General features: G+C 52.7%; 3 protein-coding genes across 14 annotated transcripts in view; all 3 read right to left on the reverse strand.

Annotated features, from left to right (window-relative positions):
* Positions 1–317: 317 nt before the first annotated feature.
* Dok3 (docking protein 3) lies at positions 318–5721 on the reverse strand. Of its 2 annotated transcripts, XM_038334079.1 has the most exons (6): positions 5577–5721; positions 4821–4899; positions 3674–3979; positions 1544–1640; positions 1284–1456; positions 318–1186 (listed from the first exon to the last, which is right to left on the reverse strand). In XM_038334079.1, the coding sequence occupies exons 2-6, from the start codon at positions 4884–4886 to the stop codon at positions 500–502; spliced, it is 1329 nt and encodes a 442-aa protein (XP_038190007.1). In that variant the 5' UTR covers positions 4887–4899; positions 5577–5721; the 3' UTR covers positions 318–499. The 2 variants fall into 2 exon arrangements, with proteins under 2 accessions (XP_038190007.1, XP_041911206.1); XM_042055272.1 differs by lacking the exon at positions 5577–5721 and having other exon boundaries at positions 4821–5181.
* A 1052-nt stretch (positions 5722–6773) lies between these two features.
* Ddx41 (DEAD-box helicase 41) lies at positions 6774–12521 on the reverse strand. The gene is made up of 17 exons (XM_038333423.1): positions 12452–12521; positions 12265–12375; positions 11863–12022; positions 11707–11781; positions 11544–11604; positions 11312–11448; positions 10595–10667; positions 10331–10484; positions 10117–10253; positions 9125–9287; positions 8440–8571; positions 8124–8195; positions 7908–8004; positions 7623–7772; positions 7466–7537; positions 7259–7369; positions 6774–7094 (listed from the first exon to the last, which is right to left on the reverse strand). Exons 1-17 carry the CDS (start codon positions 12476–12478, stop codon positions 6958–6960), a joined length of 1869 nt encoding a protein of 622 aa, XP_038189351.1. The 5' UTR covers positions 12479–12521; the 3' UTR covers positions 6774–6957.
* A 2847-nt stretch (positions 12522–15368) lies between these two features.
* Fam193b (family with sequence similarity 193 member B) overlaps positions 15369–17088 on the reverse strand; it is a 33737-nt gene continuing 32017 nt past the window's right edge. For all 11 annotated transcript variants that reach the window (XM_038335338.1, XM_038335331.1, XM_038335333.1 and 8 more), the window contains one exon: positions 15369–15741. The gene's annotated coding sequence lies outside the window, so the exon portion shown is untranslated. The remainder of the gene's footprint in view (positions 15742–17088) is intronic.

The raw sequence follows: 17088 nt of genomic DNA on the forward strand, positions 1-17088 counted from the left end.
AGCTTGCCTGGATGGGTTATGCTTACCCTTCTGATTCGGTTTAGGGGTGCTTCTGTTAACAGAGCCCATGTCTCCCTCTGTTTGGCTGTCGTTCCTGCTACACAGAACCACACAGAGCCCAAACTACCTCTTGTCTGTCTGCTCAAGTAGATTTTAGCTCAGCGGTGGCTGAAGTCAGGCTCAGGACACTCAGTCTCCGGGCCCAGCATAAGGCCTGGGGTTTGCTACAAAGAACACTAGCGTATGGTGTTTCAGTAGGGACCCAGGTGAAAGCAAGGTAGCATGGATTGCGGGCCATAAGCAGAAGGGAGGGGAGGTTGGTAGGCAAGCTTTATTCATCAATCTGTACACTGTCCACCGGGAGTGGGTGGGGCAGCAGGTGACTCCTCCCCACTGCCTGGCTTATCCCTGCAGGTCAGAGCAGACAGAGGCTCTCTTTGAAGTTGCTCCCTCGGATTCCTAGGAGATCACCTCTGTCTTGCAGTCACTGCACAGGCCTTCAGGGCCGGTCACAGGGAGCAAGGCCCTTCTTCCGTTCACGGGTCAGCAGGGTCACCAGCTTGGCCTTGATGCCTGCCTGTGTACCGGAGCGGCCAGTTCCTCCAGCCTCACCTAGCTCCAGCTCTAGCAGCCTCCGGTACTGGGCTTCCAAGCTGCTGTCCTGGGCCGAGCCAGGCCAACTCAGGTCCTCACTGTTGTGATAGATGGGGCTGGATAGGGGGCTGTGACCCTGAGGGCCCTCTTGGGACTTAGGGCCCCCATTGGACAGCCCAGGACTGGCCTCCAGCATACACAGGTTCTCATAGAGGTGCTCTCTATTGGCTGTGGGCTTGCTGGTCTGCTTACACACGGATGCATAGAGACCAGATACTGTTTCTTCTTGTGTAGGACTCAGCAGCAGCGGCAGGCTTTGAGGGCCATGATCGGCCACAGGCAGCTTTCTGGAAGTGGCCAGCTCAAACCCTGGGGCCACTTCCCGAAGCTCTCCAGGGGGCTCTAGGGAGGGCAGGGAGAGGGCCCGAGGCAGGGGGCAGGGCGGGGACATGGCTGCCTCTGGAAGCCGTTCCCGCTGGCGGGCAATGGCAGCAGCCACAGCTCCACATATGTCTGGGGCACGTGGACTGCTGAAGGCAAAAAGGCCCTCGCCCGAGTCACAGCGGCGACCGGCCTCAAAAGAGAACACGCCCTGCATGCAAGCGACACAGGCAGGGGTCAGTGGCTGAGGAGCCAGGACACTGACCACCTTTCCCTACAGGGACCCGTCTGGTTGGCCAGCACCTCACCTTGTCGGAGCCAAACTTGCGCAGGAAACGGTAGGGCCAGCTGTAGCAGGCCTGGGGGTTAGAAGTCTCCCGAAGCTGAATGTCATCTTGGCCTAGCACCAGGAGGTAGGGGCCTTTCAGCTGGCAGCGGGTGGTGGCTTCTGTCTTCTGTACGGCCACTGGAAACTCGGCCACTGTACGAAAGCAAGGACATTTCATCAGTTCTTGGAGACCACCGTGGGGTGGGTGTGAGGCTGCCCTGGGGGTCTCCCCTGAATCACCTTCTTGCCAGGAGGAGTAGATAGAGTTTTCCTCCATGGGAACAAAGCCTCTTTTTGGAGTCTCAGCCTGTCCTGATCCAGCAGATTCTCCCGTGCCCTGAGGAACAGAGTTGCATTGTCAGTTAGAGCCCCACTGTTCCCCGACGTCACCTCTCCCACGGGGTCATCGGGCAACAGCTCCCATGCACTCTGCCTCACACTCTGCAGGGCTCTGGACTCTCCTGCGTCATTTCCCATCTGCACTATGGGGCAGCAATCCCCACTGGGCTCCCCTGAGGGTGCTGGTCTTGGAGCACAGCCATCTCTGTACTGCAAGGGTGTTTCCAGTGCTCTGACGTACCAAGGGGACGTTTCTGTGTGTGGCCAGGGGCTGGGCTGGACTCCATATGGCTTTGACAGCACGCTTCAGTGAAGAGGCGGGGGAAATGGGGGGCGGGCAGCGGCAAGTAAAAAGTCCAGCCTTCGCCAATCATCTCACTATCGCCATCTGCAGGTCACCCCTGACCTTCCCTGACTGCCATTACACGGCCGGTCCCACAGTTCTTTCAGGTTCTAATCGTCCACCATAGCTATCTTGATCCATGAGCACGGCCAAAGCCAAACCCCACCTCCTTTCATCCTGTGCATTTTTAAATTTAGAAACAATTGGTACAAATCAACATCACTATTTTAAGGTACCAATACAGTGGTTTTTAGTATAGTCACAAGGTTGTGTAGCCATAGCAGCACCAAATTCCAGAGCTCATCATCATTGCAATGACAGTCCAGTACCCATCAGTCGTCACTACCCGCTTCCCTCCCCGGTGCCTGGCAACCGTGCACCTGCACTGTCTGCATGCATTTGGTTGTTCTGGATATATCATACGCATTTTTTAAAGCTCTTACGTGCTACCCTTTGTGTTTAGCTTCTTTCATGTCATATTTTTCCCAGGCTCATTTTTTTTTTGTCTTGTTTTTGAGGCAGGGTCTCAAGTATCCCAGACTGGCCTGGAACTGGCCACGTAGCCAAGGATGACCTTGAACTGCTGAACCTTCTACTTCCACCTTCCAAACGCTGGGGTCACAGGCCTGGGCCACCTTGCCCAGCTGAAGGTTTTGTTTAAGTCTTCATCAGGGGATGGCCGTGGTGACTAGTGCTGCCATGAGCATTGGTGGGCACACTTTGCCTGAACACATCTCTTTTCATTCTGTCGGTTACATATGAATTGGGAGAACTGCAGCCATATGATAACTCCATGATTGGTTTAAAAAAAAACATTTATTACTGTTGCTAAGTGTATGGTTTTTGCCTACATATGTGTCTGTTGACTACAAGTGTACAGTAGCCATTGAGGCTAGAGGAGGGGATCTGATCCCTTGAGACTTAACAGTTGTGAGCTGCCATGTGGGTGCTAGGAATTAAACCCAGGCCCTCTGCAAGAGGGGCCAGTGCGCTAACCACTGAGCCATCTCTCCAGCTGCTCTATGATTATGATTAGCTTTCTGAGGAACTGCTAGGCTTGTTTGTAGACCAGGCTGGTCTCAAACTCACAGAGATCCACCTGCCTCTGCCTCCTGAGTGCTGGGATTAAAGGCGTGTGCCACCGCCGCCCGGCTTGTCTTTCTATCATGAACCCTGAATCTTCAGAACCACTAGCCTCTGGCTTTACTACTCCAAAGCCATTCCTCTGATTCAGTATAAAACCTCCAACTCACACATGGCCCAAGGTGGTCAACAGGCGCTCACTGAACTTCCCAAATGTACTGACTCTCATGTGCCTCATCTACTGGCTGGCCTACTTTCTACTTCTCAAACACACCATGTTTCCCTGCCCCAGGGCCTTTGCCCATGACACCAGCATTACAATATTTGTCAGTGTGTCTTAGACACCTTTCTCAAGCCTCTGTCTGGGTGAGTTCTCACCTGTCATGCAGGGCTCAGCCCACTGTCTCCACCTTAGGTCTCCTGATCTAATGTTTGGTTTTCCCTATAGCATACATGGGGATCTGAGATCATTTTGTGGGTTTCTGAACTGTTGCCCAGATTTGCCAGACTTTGGCAATGCTTAGCAAGTGGCAGAATCTGGCTAAGCAAAGGCATGAGTAGGAGGGGTGAGGTGGTCCCCGCAGGCCAGTTCACTTGACACTCACCGGGAAAGCCAGCTGGCAAATGGGGCCCATCCATGATTGGCGGTGCTGTGCAGCCAGCAGGTGGCTTCGCTCAGTGGTAGTAATCAGGAAGGCACCAGTGTCCCTGGGACAATTCTCACCATCGGCCGGCAGAACAGACACACAGTCAGCCAAACGTATGACCCGACGTTCGCCTCGACGGCCAGGCCCTACAGATCTGTCACCTGCTGGCCCCAGGCCACCGTCACGGACATCCCAGCTTTCCAGCCGAGCTACACCTGAGGGGCCTCCTGCATACAGCAAGGCCCACACTTTCCGCCAGCATCTCTGTAAAGAGAGAGACCCTTGGGAAGAAGGTTTCCCTGCCACTTGGCTGTGTACAAGCTGTTGAGCAACTGGCCGCCTGACTTCTGCCTCCTAAGACTTTAGGGTACAAAGGAAGGAGGAGGCCTTGCTAGGGCAAAGGTAAGCAGGAAGAAGTCTGTATTTAGGGTTGGTCAGGCCCGAGTTCAAATCCCACCCTCCCTGCCCTTTTCCAAATGACCTTCATAGCTTGCCTCTCAAGGTCATGAGCATATAAGCCTGGACTTCTACTGGACTGTCTGTAAAATATCTAGTGGTCGGGGCAGGTCAGCTGATACCGCCGTTAAGCTATCTATTGCCAGCCCCAACTGAAAAGGGCACTTAGGCCATGGGCTGGGTGTGGTGGGAAGGAGGCCTCAGCTTCGTGCTGCTAAGGAAGGAAACATGCAAATGATACCTAGCAAAGGAAACAGTTTTTCTACCCAGGGAGCAGTTGCAGCTGAACTGTGGGTGTAGAGTCTGATGCTCAAGGAGCACAGTGAACCCCAACCCCTCTCCTCCCCAGTATCTGGAGACCCAGTGTTGGTCTGCAGGGTGCTGCTCCATCCTTGGAAGACTCTCCAGGAGCTCTGGAGCCATCGTACCCATAGGTTTCCATTCTTAGGACCATGGTCTTGGCATCTCTGAGGCCATCTTAGAAAGGATGCCTCAGCCCTAATCTCAGGCGAAGAACCTCCACTCCCAAATTCCCAGCTTTCAGCCCACCCAGACTCCCTTCCCGGTCCTCGCAAGTCTAGACAGGCTGTCTAGGTAAGCAGAGGTTTCATCCTCTGCCCATGGCTGTCAGGCAGCCTGGGGTTCCCACCTTGCCAAACTTCATGTGCTGCTGGTAAAGGACGCCGTCCTTGACAGGGGTCTCCACAGACTCCATGGCCACGGCTGCTCTGAAGACCCGAGGAGATTGGTGACTGGCTGGACGGGAACCCTCTTACTTCCCCTTCTGGCCACTTCCCCCTCCCTCTGTCCAGTGACAGCTGCAGGGACAGGGGGAGGGGATCCTGGTCTTCACTGAAGGGGTAGCCGTCAGAACCAATCTCTCCCTTGGGGTTCTCATGTTCCGAGACCACACCTGCCTACTGGGAGCATGAGGCCACTGGGGGCCACTGCCTCTTGCGCATGCACCTGCATCAGCTGGCCGTGAGTGTCTGACCACAGGATGGATGCCCTGAGTCACAAGTTCTGAGCCCTCCCCCATCCCAGGAAGCTGTGCACCCCGAGGGTGGGAAATACACAGCCCTGGCCCATCCTTGGACCCTCCTCTCTCCAGACTGCTGAGCCATTCTGAGGTCGACATGCCTCTCTAGCAGTATTGGCGTGATCAGGGCCTTGGGTATACTAAGGCCATTGCTCTTCCACCGAGTTACATTCCCAGCCTAATCAGAAAGATTTCTGAAGTTCAGTTTCTCCTCTCCATCCTCACCTGACCCGGGCCCACCTTGGCTGCGTCCACCAACCCTCTTATTTCCTTTCAGCCTAGTCTGAGCCACTCCGTCCCATATGTTCTTGCCTTTACTTCCTGAGTTGTATTTTTTCACACCAGTCCCTTCTGGGCACCCCTTACCACTGCTCTTCCTGCCAGAGGTGGCTGCTTCTTCCCAGAGGCCTTCCCTGACTACTTTCCAAGGTTGGAGAGCGAAGTGCCCCACAGCGCACCAGGCAGCAGTCCACAAGGGCTCTACATCCAGGGTCACTGCTTGTCATGTTGACCGTGGGTGGCAGGCCCCCAGTGTGCTCCCCGGGGAGGTCACATGCTCCTCAAAGCTTTGCTTCCTGCCCAGTGTCTTTCCCCCACACCGCCCCACTTGCCTTGCTGGAGCCCTCTATTCGGGCTGTGCATGAATATGAATTATGGAAGTGTCTTGTCACTTAAGCAATGTCACCTTGGGAAAGGACGCTGTGACCAGACTGAGGAACACTCTTTAGGGGTCACACAGGAGCCTTTGGCTCCTGGCTCCTGGCCCACAATGGTCGGGTGGCTGAGCTCACACGGCCCGTCTTAGCCTTTGCATTCTCATCGACATTTCAACAAGGAGGAAATTAAGGCTCAGATAGGTTAAGTAACTTGCCAGAGGCCACACACTAAGTGACAAACATGGGTTGAGCAACTGACGTCTTTGCTGATTCGGCATATGCCGTCTATACAATGTTGGCGCAGAGGAACTGAGGTACCTGGCTACTGCTGTGCCATTTCTTTGCCCCCTCTTGCTGCAAGTCTAAAGTCGGGGCTGGTGTGCTAGTCTTGCAACAGGCATCTGCACATCTGAGTCCTACCGGAGGCTCCCCAGTTATGGCAGCACCTGCCTGGTTCATTTCTGTCCTTATAGCCCAGTAAAGAGTGGGGCAGAACAGAGGCAGGGGGTGTCTGCGGCCAGAACAGCAGTTCTGTGGCATCTACCACTTCCTCTGCAGATGGAACAGAGGATTTCTGGCTGGGAGCCTGCACGGCAGGGAGGGGTAGCCAGAGGCTTCAGAGGCCCTGGAGCGATCACAGGAGACACCAGTAGCAGTGTCGGGTGGTAGAGAGACCAAGGACACCACCATTTCCCCATGACCCCCAGCTGTGGCTCCTCTGAGATTTTGGGCATTCCTGACCAATTACCCTGAGCCCCCAGATGGGACAGCAGCCAGGCAGTCCCTTCTCTAGGAGTCTGGCAACTCTGGAAAATGTTGATGTCTTGCCTCAGGATGGCACTGGAGCAGAGGGTGAGGCTTGTCCAGGAACTAGGGGGCAATGGGTGAGAAAGAGGAAGCGCTGGTATAAGATAGAAGGGATTGTGCTTTAATGGCAGTCGGGAAAGGAGAACAAAAATAGTAATTCTGGGGCACTGGGGTTGCCCAGGCCAGCTGGGCCAAGGGAGCTGGCTTCTTGTCTTGAGGGCTGGTGTATGCCTGGCTGGAGTTCTGTGACTGATGCCTCTTGGGGAGAGGAGGGAAGAGGCGGCTCAGAAGTCCATAGAACTGTGGGCCAGGTAGTCCTTGCGGCCAATATTGCTGACCTGCTTGGTCTGCATAGCTTCAAGCTTGGGGCAGTCAGTGATCCGATGGCCAAGGCCTCCACAGAAGGCACAGCCCCGCTCTCCTGGGAATGGAGAGAAAGGTTAGGAAGGTCACAGGATCTTGATCTTGACTACAGACTGACCCTACCAGCCTGGACCGGTTTCCTGGTACTTCAGTCTGCTTGCCTTCCCAGCCCCAGGCTACCCAGCCTCACACTGGAGACCGGGCCTCCTGCTCTACACTTACCTCCAATGTCCAGCATGGACTCGTCCCCACAGTGCAGCACTTGTAAAACAGGCGGCACCTTCTGCTTGGCCTCCAGCAACAAGGCTTTGAGGTCCATGAGCACTGACTCATCTATGAAAAGGGATAACAGGCACCATCAGGTTCCAAACTGGGGCTAGAACTGGAGGACCCAAAGTAGAACCACGGTAGCTGTGCAGACAGACTCACCACAGGCTTTGTTGATGAAGGTGGTAGCAATGCCTGTGTTTCCTGAACGCCCAGTGCGGCCAATCCGGTGCACTGCAAGGAAAGGAACAGCCTCGAGCCCACTACCTGGACGCCTGGCCCTCATCCTGTCCAGCCCACGAATATCCTGGGCTCCTACCATAGTTCTCGATTTCTTCAGGCATGTCATAATTGATGACGTGCTGGATGGCAGGAAAGTCCAGGCCTTTGGAGGCCACATCTGTGGCCACTAAGACATCCTTCTTGCCTTCCCGGAATGCCTCAATGGCCTTGGTCCGCTCTTCCTGGTCTAGGGTGGGTAAGCTATGTGTCAGAACTATAGCAGCAATGTTGGGAGTAGCAAAGGCTGGCTGGGCAGGGGCAGGGAATGGGAAGGCACAGAGTTATGACAGCAGGTCTATGCCAGTGAAGTAATCATCCTGACCTTTGCCCCCATGAATGGCCACCGCCTCAACCCCCTTGAGCAGGAGGTATTCGTGAATGGCATCCACATCTGCTTTCTTCTCTGCAAAGATGAGCACCTGCCCCCCCAAAAAAAAATAGTCAGAGGGTATCACCCCGAGTCCTCCTCCAGCATAGATCCCTACCATCATCTCTCATCCTGGGAACTCTGGGAACAGCCTAGTCCAGCTGTACTCACAGGTGGGGGTGTCTTCTGCAAACACTCGAGCAGGTATACCATCTTGGCTTCCTCCTTCACGTATTCCACCTCCTGCCACCATAGGGGCCAGGTCAGGTGATCCCAAGGTTAGGCTCACCAGTCATGGCCCTCACACTGCAGCTGGGTCCCCAGTCTAGGCTAGGTGACCAGAAGCCTCTTGCCATTGAGGGGCTGGGCAGCCTAAGAATGGCCTTGGCTAAAGGTCAGAAGGTGGACTCTTCAGTTAACATCAGGGGAGCATGGCTAGCTTCAGTTTGTACTGGTAAGACTCTGCTCCTCGGGAGTGCCTGCCTACCTGGATGACATCCAAGCTGGCTGCTCCAGCACGTCCCACATTGATGGTGACAGGCTTTACCAGGGCACTCTTGGCAAAGTTCTGAATCTTCTTCGGCATGGTGGCACTAAAGAGCAGGGTCTGCCGCTGGCCCTGAGGGAGTGTGGGGACAGACGGGGAATAGGCAGTGGTTCTCAACCTGTGGGACATGACCCTTTTGGGGGTTGTTTATCAGACATCCTACATATCAGATATTTACATTACAATTCATTACAGTAGCAAAATTACAGTTATGAAGTAACAACAAAAATAATTTTATTGGGGGCTGGGGTTCAATTCCCAGCACCCACATGGCAGCTCACAAACATCTGTAACTACAGTTCCAGGGGATCGAACACCCTCACGCAGATATGAATGCAGACAAAACACCAATGCACATAAAATAAAATTAAATAAAATCTTTAAAAAAATAATTTAATGGTTGGGCGTCACTGTGACATGAGGAACTGTATTAAGGGGCTGCAGCGTTAGGAAGGTTGAGAGCCACTGAGCTAAGGGCATGCAGGGGTAGATGGAGGGCACACAGGGGATGGGGTCTGAGGATGCTGAACAGCTGAGACACAGACCCTGAAAAGCACAGAACCTCTGCAGGTCAAGTGTGCACATGTCTGTGCAGGAGTGCCTGGGTGAGACAGGGGTCAGGCACCTTGAAGTAGGAGAAGATGGTACGGATGTCACCCTCAAAGCCCATGTCGATCATGCGGTCAGCCTCATCCAGGGCCAGGTAGCGACAGATGTCCAGGCTGACCATTTTCTTCTGGAGCAAATCCATGAGGCGTCCAGGCGTGGCTACCATCATGTGGACACCACTGAGAATGGAGAAACCCTGCATTTCGGGCTGCCTGGCTCTCCATATCACCTGCTAAGAGGCCCACCTTGCCTTCTGCTGATGCTGTTTCTTCTCTGCCTCTCAGCACGTCCCCAGTGCTAGCCTATGCACAGCGCTGTTTCCTTCCCTGCCTCTCAGCACGTGTGCGTGAACTGATTTGGTAGGGGCTGCACTTTTCTGGCCTGCACCTACCCTGAAACACCTTCCCCACCCAAGAGGGCTGTCTTGAGCCTCCAAGACCCCTGACTCCTGCATCCCTTTGTTGGCCTCGCTGGGCTCGCTTTCCCGGTAAGTTGACGTTATCTTTTCTGTGCTTGCATCTTCCCTCAGCCTGTGGATACCTCAGACACAGGGATGGGTTCTGGTATGACCATGATCTCAGGGCCTTGTACAGAGTGCTGGAGATATCTGATGGGGACAGCACTGCTTGAATGGAACAGAAGTGCTGCTGGGGTTTGGTCCCTATCGGTACCTTAGTCTCCTTGGTTAATCATAGTGAATAGCTCTGATTTTTCTGGACGCCCTAAGTTTCAGTATCTGAGCTTCTGCATGAACTACCCTCTGAGAAATTTAAATAGTACCTTCCCTGCGAAGTTGTCTTCGGCTTCTTATATTCCAGAGAATGGGACAACCCATCTACCACATTCCCACAATACCTAGCCACATCCTTCCATCCCACCCCAACCCGTTTTCCCTCAAGGGCTGGACTCACAGGACTCTGTGGGGGATCATACGGTAGCTAAACTAAAGGTTCTTTTGCATCTCTGGGCACTTTGGGGATGCCTGTGGGACAGGGTGTCTGTACATACTGTCGGATGGTCTCCATCTGCTCTTTCACCGACATTCCCCCAATGCAGAGAGCACAGCGCAGCAGGGGTGAGCTGTCCTCCTGCAGCAGGCGGCAATAATACTCCAGGATGCCATGGGTCTGCCGGGCCAGCTCTCGCTAAAGATGCAGGGACAAAGCTGGTACCAGAAGTCAGCCTCAGTCCTTCTCCTGGCCCCCAGGCTAGCCTAGCTTACCGAGGGGCAGATAATGAGTCCGTAAGGCCCTTCACGCTTGGAAAAAGGCAACCGCTTCTCTTGTTCCAGGCAGAACATGATGACGGGAAGTGTGAACACCAGTGTCTTGCCTGACCCCGTGAAGGCAATGCCAATCATGTCCCGGCCGGACAGACTGTTGGGAAAGGACAGCTTCAGGATTGGGCCCAGTGAAGACAGTGGACAAACGGGCACTGCTTCTCTGCTGTAGGCCCCAAAGACCCCACGCCCACAGCGCATACTCACATGGTAGGGATGCCCTGGATCTGAATCGGTGTTGGGTGGAGGATGCCCTTTTTTTTCAGGCCTCGAAGGATGGCTGTAAAAACAATAATGTGTGTTTTACTAGAGTCCCGAATCCTGTAAAATTAGCTCTTCCTCTAAGTTGCAAGTCATGAAACAGAGGCTTGAGATCATGAAACAGCTGGTGCAATGCCCACTGGCTTCCTGGAGCCGCATCTACCTGAGCCTAACAGCATTCTCACTAGAGCTCTGTCTAAGCAGAAGACAGTGAACACATACAGCTGAGGCCTCTGCACACAAGTCTAAAGAAACCCTTTCTCTAGCCAGGAGCGGAGTCCACACCTGTAACAATGAAAGCAGGAGGCACAGCAAAGTGGATCTCTCAAGAGAGCCTGCTTGGACCAAGTTCTGAGACAACTAGGACTCCACGATGACACCTGGCTTCAGACAGACCCACCTGTCACCTCCACACAGGGCATGACAGGTCATGCCTACAATGTGAGCACTAGCGTTCGTTAGGGATGAAGTAGGAGGACGGCTTTGAATCTGAGGTCGGTCTGGGCTACAGAGTGAGATTCTGTCACAAAAGGACTTCTCCCCTTAAATGCACCACCACCACCAACCACCGAGGGAAATTCCCACTGCTGAGCTCAGCTGGGGCTGGGACACAATCTCAGGGGCATTACTGTAAAAGCATGGCAACTCCCTTTCCGCGCATACCGGCAGGAAACTTCATCTCCTTAAAACTCTTGATGGGTGGTGGGATACCATCTCCCTCTACCAGGATGTGGTACTTCTTCCGAACACGCTCATGCCGCTCTTCCGACATGCTCAGGACGTAACGTGGGGGTGTCCAACTATAGGTAGGCAGTGCACAGGAGAGGTCAGCAAAGGCTGTTAGTATAGCTGTGCCTCAAGGTATCGCTGCCAGTCTTCAGCCACAAAGACATACCTGGTTTTGATTGGATCATCGTATGTGATGCCTTTGGCCATTTCCTTCACTGACATCAAAGCTGGGGAGACAAACAAAGCTCAATGGGTGACTGCTCCCCAAAGGCCAGACCCCTTGAGGTTGTGGCTCAGTCCACTTCCTCTTTGCACAGCTATAATCTTACCTCGGCCTTCAGCCACGCTCTCCAGAATCTTTTCTTCTTCCTTCAGTTGCTTTTCCTTTGCCGACTCTTTGCGCGCTGACAAAAGAAGGCAAGGCTGTCAGAGAGTCAGAAGCACTGTGCCTCAGGCTCAGTCCCTCTCCTTCCTGCTCAGCCCACCTTCAGCCTTCTCTTTGAGGTGCTGGTGCTGATCCAGGAGGCTGACGTTGGACTGAGGGCCCAACGGGATGTCGTCCTCATCTCCTCGGGGCTCACTGCCACTGTCCTGCTGCTCTTCCTCCGCAGCTCCCTTGCGTCTTCGTTGCAGCAGCTTCTGGAGCTGAGGTCCCACCAGTGTCCCTCAGAGTCAAGCCCCAGACTCGGTAGGTGGGGAACATAGCACAGGGAGGGTGGGCGCCAGGTCCCTGGCTCTTTCCGGGAAGGGGATCGTGTGCACGGAAGCACACATCTTCCAGAACTCAGACAGGTTCCCCAGTCCCTTGTCTGTCTCAGAACCGTGTCCCAAGGTCTCCCCCCTCCCGCTGACACGCCCCCCGTTGTCCCTGGAATGCGGCCCCTCACCAGTTGCTGCCGGCGCTGCCGCAAAGGCACGTAGGGTACGTAGTCCTCGTCGTCTTCATCCTCATCTTCGGAGCGGCTCCCTCCCGCTGCCGCCTCGTCCGCGCGAGCCCGCTGCAGAGACCCGAGTCAGCCCGCGGCCCCTCCCCTTGACCGATCCCCCTCGCGTGGACCCAGACTCATCCCCCACCTTCCGCTCGGGTTCCGACTCCTCCATCGTTGGTCGCACACATGCGCAATGCCAGGGGGGGAAAAAAAAAAAACACGCCTCATGTGAGCGCCAATCAGACGGGAAAAAACTGTAGCTGTCGCCTAGCAACGCCATGAGCGCCGGATCGCGTACAGGGTCAAACTTCCTCCTGCGCTTTTGTGGGCGGGCGCAAGAGCCTATTAAGTGTGTCTGGCAAAGCTTTGTGGGTAACGGTAGGACTTGAGGCATGCGCAGAAGACTCAAATTGTGTTGTGAAATAACCCGCTGAACAGCAAGCAGAGCAAGGCGTTCTTCCCCGCATGCATCCGGGGAGAATGCTCCTCCCTCTAGTGGCCAGGAGTCCCAGCCCTGCAAGAGGGGTTCCCGGGGCTGCCAAAGTAGGTGAAACTTCTCACCCTAGGGGTCAGAAATAACGGTCACGGTGAGTTTGTTTTTGAGAGGGCTTCTCTGTGAAGCCCTGGCTGTCGTGGAACTCACAGATCCACCTGCCTCTGCCTCCTGAGTGCAGGGGTTAAAGACCTGGCAGTCAGTGTTACCGAATCCCTATTGTCAATGACATAAATCTCAGAGTGACTGGCTCAGGGCTTCCCCGGAAATGAAGGAATCACCACCAAGAGAGCAGGAAGGGGGCTGAGCATGTAGAGGAAGTACACAAATTCCTCAGGGCACAGAGATCTCCAAGGCTGGAGTGAGGTAGGGGGTTAAGGAGACTGGGCTCAGGATGTCATGAGTCCACCTTCACTCTAAGGAGGAAGGATAGAGTTAGAGCTGGCTGCCCCTTCCTAAGCCTGTATCTGCAATGGGTGCATTGATCACCATACAGTGGTGCCAGAGAGGGAGCAGAGGGACAGGACACGGTGTGAAGACTATCAGGATTTGTTTTTCTAGCGAAGGCTGCCCTCAAACTTGTGGTCTTCCTGCCTCAACTCAGGAGTGCAGGGTTGTGTGTGTGCCACAATGCCTAGCATGGAATCCCACAAAGGCAATACAAATTGATTTTCAAGATATTCAAGGCAAATGGCTTCTCTTGTAGGAGGTAAAGGATGAGCAGGGATTAAAGAAAAAAGCCAGATGTGGTGGCACACGCCTTTAATTCCAACACTTTTGGCAAGCCAGATTTCTAAATATGAGGCCAGCTGGGACAACACAGTGAATTTTTTTCCCCTTTTCTTTTTCAAGACAGGGTTTCTTCTGTGTAACAGTCCTGACTGTCCTGGAACTTGCTTTGTAGACCAGGCTGGCCTTGAGCTCCACCTGCCTCTGGGACTAAAGGTGTGTGGCCGTTGGAAGTGTGAGAAACACAGCTAACAAATATAGTAGAGAAAGGCTTCACCTGCTTTCCCTTGGGATTGTATTGGCCAAGAGGCAGGATTTGTGAGCCTGTGGTCTGTATTCTGTTCTCTTTCTTTAGAAGGAAACTGACACTCAGTCCCATGATGGGGCCTGGGGAACTAGGAAGGGCCCATTTATGAAGGGCTCTTTGCCTGCAGAGTACACCTCAAGATACTGTGCTACCCACAGAAGCTCAGTTAAGAATGGCATTTAGGGAGGGATGGCTCAGGGGTTAAGCAGAGAGCCCAGGTTTGATTCTCAGCACCAACATAGCACCCCACACATTTATACCTCCAGTTCCATGGAATAAAAATGCCCTCTACTGACCTTGGACACTAGGCTAATTAATGGTGTAAGAAAAACACTCAAGATTACACATAAATCTTAAAGGAGAAAAAAAAGACATTTAGGCCTGGTGTGGTGGAACACACCTTAATTACAGCTCTCCAGAGGCAGAGGCAGGAGAATCTCTCCGAGTTTGCATTTAATAGAAAATAACTTCTCTAGAGCAGTTTGGATATAGCATATGTGAGGTATTTTTTTAATCAAACCTATTATGTTTAAATAAGAATTGGGAAGATAGAAGTGGATTCCTTGACTTTATAGATGTTCATTATCTGTTAAAGTAGGAAGACCATATCCAACCTGCATCCACATGACCATCTTGAAAGGGGAAAACTAAGTGTAAGGCTTAATATTGGAATCAACTAACAGACATACCTCCGGACATTTCCAGGAAGGATTCACTGAGGGGTGAGGACCCCCTCCATTTCCTAGGTGAGATCTGGACACAAGGAGATCCAAGGGAAAGCTTTCTGCCTGTTGGTTTTCACCTCACAGGCTAGTCAAAGCCTCGCTTCTGCCTTCCAACGTGGACCAAAGATCAGGTCTTTCCCGGGGGCTGCAGAGATGACTCAGCAGTTAAAAGCACTGTCTACTCTTCAGAGGACCCAGGTTCAATTCCCAGTGTCCACACGGCAGCTCACAACCAACTGTAACTTCAGTCGCAGGGGACTCAGTACCTTCCTCTGACCTTCACAGGCACTGTATGCATGTGGCACACAAACATCCATGTGGACAAAACACCCATACACATAAATAAAAATTAGTAAAAAGAATTAAAGATCAGTGGCTCTCTAGGAATCCTCTAGGCCTTCAGCACTAGACTGGAATTGCTTCATGGACTGAACAGGTACTGGGTTCTCAGCCTCTCCAATGTCTAGAGAGGCAGTCAGTATTGAACTATTCAGCCCATACAGTGTTCCAGGCTCACGTACCTGGAAGGGCCGGGACACGGGAACCACAGCCTTGTACTTAGCACACTTAACTAGACTGTTGAATACTTACTTACTGCCTTAGCCTTAGCTTCCTCCTCTTTAATTATCAATGGGATTATCAGTCCCATTGAGGATGTTTGGAGGACTCTTAAGGGTTAAGTGAAAATATGACTAACTTGTCTATACAGAGGATTGCTCCGTAACGGTGGCCAGGACAGACTCTCTGTGTCTGAGTACACACATCCCACCACTCCCCATTCAGACCAGCAAATCACCATCACACTAAATTCTGTGTCCAAATGTTGCTTTATCTTTCCGCATGGAAGATATTCACAGTATCAAAAGTAAAGAATTAAAAAAACAAACAAAACAAAACAAAACAAAATCAAACACAAAGAGAGCAGTGTTGGGCCAGCAGTCCCATCAGCCCTTGGCTCACAGGCCAGCCCATCCCTGGGCTCTGAGTGTCAAGGCTGCATAGCACCAGGAAGCGGCTCTGCTGAGGTCCTGAAAGGCCCCGCACAGCATGGCATCCGTTCCGCTTTTGGTTGGTCAGGGTGGTGGGAGCAGGGAGGGTCAAATCAGGTGGAAGGAGGAGGAGAAACTACATCTGCAGCTTGAGTTGGGGCCTTGAGATGACCTGAAGTCGACCTGGCAGGGCTAAGGGGGAAAAAATGGCAGAATCACAGTGAGAACCAGCTCCAGCCCCACCTCTCCCCACCCTGGCCCGGCCTGCCCTGCCAGCTCTGGGCTCCTGTGGAGGTGGTGATAAGTTTTACTTTTGTTCTTGGACTGAAAACAAACAATAGACTTCCCGAATGGAGATTTGAAAATTTCCAGTGGAAAATGAAATTTAAAACTGTCCGGAGTTTCTGTCAACATATGGGACAATCTTTGAGAAACCAAACCTACAGCACATCTGTCCAGGTCAGGGCTGAGTGAGAGCTTGGTTGCTGTTTTTCTCACTGACAGACACTGGTGAAGGCGAGTTCAGACTCCTCAGGTTCCCAGAAGACAGCCTGGGCTGGGCCCCGAGCCTGCCAGCACTGCAGGCTCCTATACTGCCTGAAGATGATGGGGAGGCTCAAGGAAGTGCACTCATGAGGGTGGGGAGGAGGGCGATGGCCTTCCTATCTTGGAAGAGATCAGCCAAAGCAGAAGATGGCTGGATTAGGTTTCCTAGAAAACCAGTGAAATGTGGGTTTTGTGAGGCAGTGTGACCTTTTTCTTTCCATAGGGGCAACAGATAAATGCCTGGGGTCTTTGCTATTCCTTGTTCTTGTGGTAGTGGGGAAGAAAGGTAAGAGGGTGCTTTAGCCTTAGAAGATGCCCTTGGGGTGTGGTAATCCTGGTGTGGCACAGGGAGCCTGAGGTGATTCTGAAGAGAACAGTGTAACTTGGCAGCCTGTGCATGACACAGGGGCCTCAACTCTGTAGACTTCAGGCCCCTGTACTGCACTGGGGAGTTGTTCAGGGTCCAGGAAGCTCACCACTTCACCCCCAAGAAGAAGTTTTAAAGCACAAAGGAGCACAGAGACAGATGGGGACCTCAAGAGTCCCCATACAGGAATCAGTCCACCTGTCCAAGCCTCTCACTGTTGTCAGACAAAAAGACCGGATACAAGGACACAGCACAAGATTAATACATAGAACTGTGGGGCTCAGACATAAAAAGCAGGCTGCTATCCCAAAGGAACCGTGTTCAATTCCTAACACACACATGGCAGCTTGTAACTATCTGTAACTGGGATATGACACCTTCTCATAGACATACATAAAGGCAAAATACCAATGCACATAAAAATAAATTATTTTTAAAAAAGGCAGGCTGGAGAGATGGCTTAGAGATTAAGAGCACTGGCTGCTCTTCCAGAGGTCCTAAATTTGATTCCCAGCAACCACATGGTGGCTCACAGCCATCTGTAATGAGATCTGGCGCCCTCTTCTGTCCTGCAGTCATACATGCAGAACACTATACAAATAAATAAACAAATCTTTAAGGAAAAA

The sequence above is a fragment of the Arvicola amphibius genome, chromosome 6, assembly GCF_903992535.2.
Source record: "Arvicola amphibius chromosome 6, mArvAmp1.2, whole genome shotgun sequence".
Classification (NCBI taxonomy): Eukaryota; Metazoa; Chordata; class Mammalia; order Rodentia; family Cricetidae; genus Arvicola; species Arvicola amphibius.

Bases quoted from the DNA above. Each gene is read 5' to 3' on its own strand.
- Dok3 (XM_038334079.1), bottom strand. From the start codon at position 4,886: ATGGAGTCTGTGGAGACCCCTGTCAAGGACGGCGTCCTTTACCAGCAG. The intron at 3,980-4,820 runs GTGGGAACCCCA...CTCTCTTTACAG, and splicing joins AGCACATGAAGTTTGGCAAG to AGATGCTGGCGGAAAGTGTG. The intron at 1,457-1,543 runs GTGATTCAGGGG...GCTTTCGTACAG, and splicing joins CTACTCCTCCTGGCAAGAAG to TGGCCGAGTTTCCAGTGGCC.
- Ddx41 (XM_038333423.1), bottom strand. From the start codon at position 12,478: ATGGAGGAGTCGGAACCCGAGCGGAAG. The intron at 12,376-12,451 runs GTGGGGGATGAG...GGGTCTCTGCAG, and splicing joins AGTCGGAACCCGAGCGGAAG to CGGGCTCGCGCGGACGAGGC. The intron at 9,288-10,116 runs GTATGTACAGAC...CTCCATTCTCAG, and splicing joins CAGATGGAGACCATCCGACA to TGGTGTCCACATGATGGTAG.